The sequence below is a fragment of the Eutrigla gurnardus genome, assembly GCF_963514095.1.
Source record: "Eutrigla gurnardus genome assembly, chromosome: 18".
Taxonomy (NCBI): domain Eukaryota; kingdom Metazoa; phylum Chordata; class Actinopteri; order Perciformes; family Triglidae; genus Eutrigla; species Eutrigla gurnardus.
The window spans coordinates 7,701,157-7,709,265 of record NC_139929.1 but is presented as its reverse complement, the minus strand read 5'-3'; the positions used below and the strand labels follow the sequence as shown (position 1 = coordinate 7,709,265).

At 46.4% G+C, this 8,109-nt stretch overlaps 1 protein-coding gene across 1 annotated transcript; it reads right to left on the bottom strand.

Moving 5' to 3' along the window:
* Window positions 1-336: 336 nt before the first annotated feature.
* On the bottom strand, window positions 337-5,913 carry nell3 (NELL (neural EGFL like) family member 3). The gene is made up of 4 exons (XM_084034252.1): window positions 5,244-5,913; window positions 4,133-4,692; window positions 3,830-3,896; window positions 337-3,718 (listed from the first exon to the last, which is right to left on the bottom strand). Exons 1-4 carry the CDS (start codon window positions 5,869-5,871, stop codon window positions 2,109-2,111), a joined length of 2,865 nt encoding a protein of 954 aa, XP_083890378.1. The 5' UTR covers window positions 5,872-5,913; the 3' UTR covers window positions 337-2,108.
* Window positions 5,914-8,109: the final 2,196 nt, after the last annotated feature.

Here is an 8,109-nt window from a genome sequence, read left to right as displayed (position 1 = left end):
AATAATTTGACCTTGATTAAGACCAATTGAGAGGAAAACACAGTGTATGATTTTTCCAGGTATGCCTGTGTTTTTGGCACCTATAGCTTTTGAATAAAGTTACTTTCAAATCGGTTCAGCATGTTAGAGATTACATACAATGAGTAATGTCTGAATGTAATGAAGTAAAGAAGTCCACCTTACAATAAATGTCAAGATATTTGAATTAAGGCCACTTGAGATGTCCAATGATGTGGCTGGAAAGGAATGCTTTAGCATTATGCTAAATGAAATATAATCTGTAATCATCAAACTAAACTGTGAAATATCTTTCATCTGTGATGTGAATTAACAAGCTGGAGTGAAAGTCATGTTCTGGCAAAAAACGTATGTACATTTTATTTGGTGTTGAACAAGAATGCATGCATTGACGTGTGCAGGGAGCCCAACCGCAGGACAAAAAAAAAATCACTAAAACATAATGAAGTGAGAATAAAGCTGAAGAAATTTCCATGGCAGCTTCCCTGCCAAACTCCCTGAAACACTTAATTATGCCTAATTGTTTAGAGGACAGAACCCACACAGAGGCAATTAGGAGCGATACGCATGGGCAACTGTTCACAGGGAAACAGTACTAGGCAAAAAAAAAAACAAAGTATGATGTTTGCACATTCCATAATACTATGTTAAACTGCACGTGTGAAAATTAAACGTATTTTAGAAGCTCTCATGGCATGAATACTAACACTGCCTCCTCAGCGCTTTACCATATACACGACATATTTCTGTTTTTCTGACAAATATATGTATTCTATAGTGTAAATACAAAAGTCCTGTTTTATAAAAGGCAAATAAATATCATCAAAAACATCATCAAATACCAACTCCTGCTGATGAGAGTTTACATAGCACATGTGTATATTGTTTCGTCATTCTTCAGAGCATTAAAGGGACAGTTTGACATTTTGGAAAATGCAGTAAAGGCCTTTACACATAGATTAATTTGCTCAATATATCATTATTTTTGTTGTTTCAGGTTTTTTTTTTAGCTTTTTCTCCCGGAATACAGACATCAACTAATCACATGGTGTGTAACGAACATATTAAATGTTTTTACTTTTGTCTATGACCACAAATATTCGTAGGTGAGTATTTAGCATTTTCCTGTCAATTACTTGTCATTCTACCGATATTTTAAGGCCTTAAGGCTAGATGAGACGGTCGATACCACTCTTATATGAGTAAATATGAAGCTAGCATGAGCAGCCACCTAGCTTAACTTAGCACAAAAACTGGAAACAGAAAAACAGCTAGCATAATTTGTCCAAGCCTAGAAAACCCAAGAACCAGCACCAAATTTTACCTCTTTGTTTGACCGGTATAAAAAATGGTTCACTGTTCTCAATAACAAACAGTTTATTTTTTTACAGATTAAACAAACATGATGCTACTGAGCTTTAAAGGTGCTGCTACGCATATTTGGTTATGCTATTTCCCGTTGTGTTGTCCTTGTGCTAGGCTAAGCTAATCAGCAGAGATTGGTATCTATCTCCTCATCTAACTCATTCAGAAAGTGTAAAAGTGTATCTCCCAAAATGTTAAACTACTGTTTTAAATGCCTAATGATATAATACAGAAAGGTTTGTTACATAAAGTTAAATATGTGCAGGAACCGAAGGATATACATAACGGCTCATACAAAAGTAGGCATGCCAATGTGTACACACAACACACACACACACACACACACACACACACACACACACACACACACACACATATATAAGCACCACTGCACATGAATTTACACAAACACATACATACTGTACAAACACACACACACACACACACACACACACACACACACACACACACACAGACACACACACACACATCCCGTGAAGAATTGGTCACTGCTCAACCAGCCGTAGTACTTCAAGCAAAAGCAGTACTTAGTTATTCCTACCCAAAAGAGATTTCACAATAAAAGTCTAAACAGGTGATAAAACATACATTAATAACAAATATGACAAAATATGTGTAACAGATGAATAACATTTATATAACGTTTTTTTTCATCTGCCAGTATTCTCTCTTAATTTGGTAAATTGTTGAATCTGCTCTGCAATTCAATATTGTGCAAAACTGTCTCTTTTTTTTCCTTCCTCAGAAAATGTGTTAATGACGAAGGCTTCATCCCGTCCCGGATCACACTGCAACCCAGAGGTGGAAATGTTAGTGCCGCCCTCGTGTGTTATCTGGTTCACTCGCCCGCGGATGCAGTCCAGAGTAACGTAGACCGCCGTACCGTTCTGGACCGGAAACGAGGCCCTCAGCCCGATACTGGCCCACTCACTCCCTTCAGGCATATATCCAGACACCTGCTGAGCCACAGGACCCGCCTGCCCGCCCTGACCCCCCACCCGCTGTAAAGTAAGTTTTACAATATTGCAGGAGTGTATCAGCTTCAGGTTGAGGGCTATGTTCACCGTCCCTTTCTCGTGGAACATAAAGTTCTTCCGGCTGCCTGGCTCGCCAGAACGGGCCAAGTGGACCTGCGGCGTGTCCGCGCTGATCTGCTGGAACAGCAGCGGCTTATTCCTGACGGCTCCGGAGGGCAGACCGGTCCTGGACACGGTAGCAGTCAGGGCTGACGACACCGCTGAGGGAATCCAGATGAGGCTCAGCATGCTGATCCCGGTGCTGTCCCCAAAGTAGCGGACGTTGCACTGGGACGGCGACGTGATCTCGAAGCTCAGCGTGTCCCCGCCGGCGACGCTCATGGTGCCGGAGAGCGTGATGGAGGTGTCCCTGTAGTTGACGCCCGTCTTGAAGGCCTGCATCGCCTCCTGGCCCGTCCCGTTGCGGTTGGAGTAGGCAATCAGGGAGAAACCCTCTCGAATGCAGGTGTGGCCCATCGAGTAAAGCGCCTGTTGGAGGACGAACTTCACGATGCCGCTTTCCGTGAAGCGCACGCCGCGGTTGTCGTGCGTTAGAATGACCATGTACGGGTCGGACACGGAGGTCATGCGGAAAGTTGGGCGGTAGCTGGACTGGTAGTGCGTCAACAGGGACATCTGAGCCGTCATGGCGACGGCACCGGTGTCGTGCGACAACCAGAGCAGGCTGAAAGAGGGCGTGGCCACGTCGTAGACGTTAAGATCCTTGCTCTGGTTGCAGTGTTGGTTCGGGCTCTTCAGCAGCAGGGTGAAGGTGTGGTTGGGCTCCACCTCCACTCCGCTGCTGGTGCTGACGCCCTGGAAGTACTTCCCATCCGGCTGTTCGATGCGCACGCCGCTGAGGTCACGGCCCTCCTCCTCCTGGCTCCCGTTGAGCCTCATCCCCACCTGAAGGAAGTTCCTGCAGCTGTGCTTTATCGCAAAGTTATGATCCAACCACACCAGGCCGTGCTGCAGGAACGTCACCTGCCCCGCTTCGTTGGACAGCAGGTCGACACGTTCTTTGCCTCGGATGTTTAGTTGGAGCCCGGAGGAGATGTGGGCGACAGACGTCCTGGCGGGGGGGACTCCCACACTGGCCCCCCAAGACTGGGAGAGCCGGGTCTCTGAAGCCTGACCGCAGACAGAGTCACTGACGGCTGTGCAGCGAGCGGAAACAGGCTCTCCGTCACAGTCGGAACAGGCCTGGCACTCCTGCAGCTCCTGGTTGTAGAAGTAGTCGTGACCACACAAGCCCGTCACTGCTTCTCTATCGGAAACTCCCAGACACCTGAAACCCCCTGTGCAGTTAGAGAGAGAGAATAGAGAAACCAAGGAGGAAATATTATGTTTTGCCTACATATCAGGAGATGAATTGCTTTCATTATCCCGAAAGATAAGCAATGTGTTACCTGGAGTATTAAGGCACTTCACTCGCTCACCACAAATGTTTGGTACTTCGAGGCATTCGTCTCTGTCCTGCAATCCATACAAATTGTCATTGCGAATACAGTTTTAAAAGTTTTTTAAATGGAAACCACAAACAGCTGAGTTTAGCTTTATTCTAATCAGGGATGATTTTCCCCTCCAAATCAGAGGTTATTGCCATGTAAAACACAAAATTCACACTTTTCTGTGCAGTGATGAAGACAGACAACAGCCGTGTGTTTTTAATACAAGGGTGTGACCGTATCAGCTGTTTGAAAGGACAATACCTGACACATCCTGTCTGCCGAAGGAGAACACTGTGAGATCAGAAAGAAGCCCGGTGGACACATGGTGCACTTCTCACACTGAGCAGGGTCCCTCTGAAAATCGCAGTACTCCTCCTTCCCACAAGGTGAAGGGCATCCCAGCAGAGGTTGAGGAATGTGAGCCTCCCCCACGACATCCACCACCTTGGAGTCGATGTCCATCTTGTGCACGGCGTAGGACTTCTGCAGGTGGCTGCGGGCCTGGCTCTGCAGACCCGCCAGGTGGCTCTCGAAGTAGCTCTGCAGATCCCCCTGCAGACTGTGGAAGGAGACCTGCTTGACGGTGTCCGAGAGGAGGCCGTACTGGGCCTTCACCACGTCCATCTGCTCGTACATGCGCCGCTGCTGGTCCAGGATCTCCCTCTGCTGGGAGAGCAGCGCCTCCTGTTGGTCGGCGAGCTTCTGCTGCAGGTCGCGGATGACCATCTGCTGGGTTCGCAGGGCCTCCACCAGCTTCTCCTGCCCCTTTGCCAGCTGAAGGTGCAAGATGAGGGCATCTTCTGAGGGCACTTCATTCTCCCCTGAGGGGGAAAATCATGCAAAAGGAAATATTTGATCAGACAAGCTCTTACTGTTGAACACTGCAGTGGAGGAAGTGATTAGATGAGATTAGGGCAGAATCGGGAGCCTGATTTCTGCAAATACTGCTGGAACAAAGTGTGAACACCCAGTGACCCCAATTTATTTGCCGAGCTGGCAAGTGCAGTGAAAGTTTCCTTTATGGACAAACATCAAAGGGCTCCACATTTTCTAGACAACTGACTTGGAGACATTTTTCCAGTTCAGCTGCTGTACTTGGGGCTGAAGGTCAACAAAGTCTTCCTATTTCTTTTAGACCATAATCCCATTTTGCAGATCGCTGGTGGGAAGAAGGGGGGTTAAGTCAATAAAGGGTTGCATGCATGGTTGAATTATAGGCATTCTATTTCCTAGAGCACGATAATAATTCATCCTCTTCTTGTGATGCTCGTCACTCAACCAGAAACGTCTCACTGATGCACAAATAACTTAATCGTCCAACAATCACCTGAACGCAACAGTTAAATGATCACAAATGATGACGGTAGCAGACCTGGCTTGATGTCACATGTGAGCTGGACACCCAGAGGCGCGCCGCCAAGTTCCGGCGACGGATATCCAGGCTCCGGGAAATCTCCCAGGAACTGCGCGGCTCTGTCGGACAGATGGACGGGAGGAAGCTGGCTCGCGCCGTCCTCCGGACCACATCCCTCACCCACACACGGCTTCGCTCGAGCCCTTGGCCGTATCCTCAGCGGCAGTCTGCACTCGATCCCTCTACAGTCTCGGGTGTCATTAGTGGGCTGAAATTGTTTCACAAGAGCGGCGCAGTCCGCGTCGGTGCATCCTGCAGGTGAAACTTCGGGCGCTCTCAACCGCGCGCCGTCGCCGCCGCCGCTGTGCCGCACGCGAAGCGGCTGGGCGGCCGCGTGCGCATCTCTGGTGGAGCTCGGGTGTGCGTGGTGTTGGCTGGCGACTATCTGCGCCGCTCTCCCCTGCGTTGTCGGGTTGAACTGCCGCGGCGGTCTGGAGGATCTGCTCCCCGGGCAGTGCGCTCCGGTGCACGGTCTTGGGTCGCCGGTTTCCGCGCCGTAGCAGTGCGTCCCGCGGCAGATCTCTGCGACAGCGCGCAGTGATACCCAGGGCAGCAGCAGCAACAGCACCGGTGGTACTGAAACCATTTTTTCGCGTCAGCTATATGCCACTCTCTCTCTCTCTCTCTCTCTCTCTCTCTCTCTCTCTCTCTCTCTCTCTCTCTCTCTCTCTCTCTCTCTCTCTCTCTCTGCCCTGCAAAAGAAGAAAAATGCGCGTTAAGCTTTTACATTCATCTCCAAAAAAAAGTCCATCACTCAGCTTCTCCTTTCAGATGAAAGTGAGAGCGAAATAAAAACTATGAGTCTGGGCACAGAGCGCGCACACAGATGTCCACTTCTTGCCACAACATTACCTTCAGCTCCGTGGTTTCGGTGAGTCTGGCTTTCCCGGCTGTCAATACGGAATAAAAACATTAGACACACGCATTACCGCCGGCTCCGTCCACGCCTGACCCACTCTGAGGGCTTTCTGCGCTACAATGTCAGTATGTGGCATTCCAAAGACTTAATTAGCATCAGGTTTCCCCGGCCACACATTAACCCTTCATCTCCCCTGTTTCCATGCAGCAGTCCCCCCACTGAGGTCAAAGAAGTAAGAAAGATTCTCTAAAATGAAATATTTGCTCCCATTTCCATGCTCGAAGAATAAAACAAAGGGAGATTTTCTGTTGCTGAATTGTTCTCAGGTCTAGTCATCTTTTCCCCCGCCCTGATGACTGTCACTTTTCATTTTGCTCACTGTTGACTTCCCTGTGACCTTATGACCATCCAAGTAGCAAAACCAGGCTCCGTGTTGAGACAGCTGCTGGTCCTCAACCCAGCGTCCTTCAGGTTATACTGGCCTTGTCAACAGCGAGCTCCCCTCCTTTATAGACGGAGCCAACAGAGGTCAAACTTTTGTTGGAGGGGACCTATGGCACAGGTCAGGAATGTGAAAATGCACAGCTGCTTTTTTCACCCTCTCACTTTTTAGTGCTTCGGCTCAGCCGCGGATCCAGCTGGAGGTTATCTGAGGCTGATGTGTGGTGGGATGTTTGTAGTTTGTTCTGATGTCTTTTTTGTTTGTTTGTTTGATTATTTCAAGGTCAAGCACATATGGAAGCCGATTTCTGCCAAGAAAAAAGAAAAGAAAACCACAAAAGAAAACATCTTCTTTGATGTATTGTATCTCTTAATATTGGGTTAATTATAATGTAACTTAATAGTTAAAATTGTTGAAAATTGTTAATTTTGATTTACTATTTCATAATGTTGAGTTCATATGTTGAACGCTTGACTTAAATCTGACTTATTCTCTTAAAAGTTGACTCACTCCCACATTATTTTTGACTAATAGCCTATCTCTTGTAATTTTGCCCTACTTTTCCCATCTTTTTGACTTATTTATAAAACAATTTGATTTCACAGTTGTTTACCTGCTTCCTTAATATCTCATAGTTTATCTGACCTATTATCTCATTATTTTTGTGATGGCTATTTGTCAGAAAAGATTTTCTAATAAACGTAAGAAGGCTAGTTTCTAGGTAATATCAATTTTAATGTAGATTGTACTTTTTATTTGTTTTTTTAAACAAACGTGAACACACGTGTTCATTTTGCTGCAAGAAAACGTGTACATGCCTCATCCATAACCTGACTTTACCCGATTCACTCAACAATAATGCCCCTCTCTCCCAAAAAATGCAAAAATAATAATAATGTAATAACCAAACTAATGAAAAAGTTCCTTCAGTTTGATTTCTGAGTATATTTTTCATCTCTTCAACCCTTTTTTAACGTGGCAGAAATGAGCCTCCATACAGAAGCAAGTTTGTCTGATGTTAATCAAAACAAAGGTCAGTTTCATTGTTTGTTGGATGCTGTTGGAATATAAATGCAGCCAAACAGAGCAGAGAAGGAGCTGATAGGAAATTTAAATCAGCTGCTATACATAAAAATATAAAAAAAAACAGCAATCTATTGGTTGTTTTCCTGGTGTAAACAGGTCTCAGTGCTCCACAAAGACAACAAGCGCTGCGCAAACTGCTCTCCACCACCCGCTGGCATGTACAGCAGAGTACAAACAGAGGGCACTACAACACTCCTCCTGCATCATTTTTCACATCATCATCATGACAGTTGGACCTCCGTAGTGCCATATTTGACAAATGCTTCATCGTTTTTGAAAGGTGCCCACTGGCTTTCATTATCACCCCATTTACCCGCGGTGCAGGAAAGCCCAATAAAGGGTTCCAGAGTGCTGGTGCTGGAGCACTCTGATTTAATATGATGGAGACTAATGGCTTTAAAGTACGCCCTCTCTTACTCACGCTTTACCATCTGGGG

Excerpts from the sequence above, each read along its gene's own strand:
- nell3 (XM_084034252.1), bottom strand. The coding sequence starts at position 5,871 with ATGGTTTCAGTACCACCGGTGCTGTTGCTGCTGCTGCCCTGGGTATCA. Across the intron at positions 3,897-4,132 it reads CGGCAGACAGGATGTGTCAG|GACAGAGACGAATGCCTCGA; the intron begins GTATTGTCCTTT and ends TATGGATTGCAG. Across the intron at positions 3,719-3,829 it reads GAAGTGCCTTAATACTCCAG|GGGGTTTCAGGTGTCTGGGA; the intron begins GTAACACATTGC and ends CTAACTGCACAG.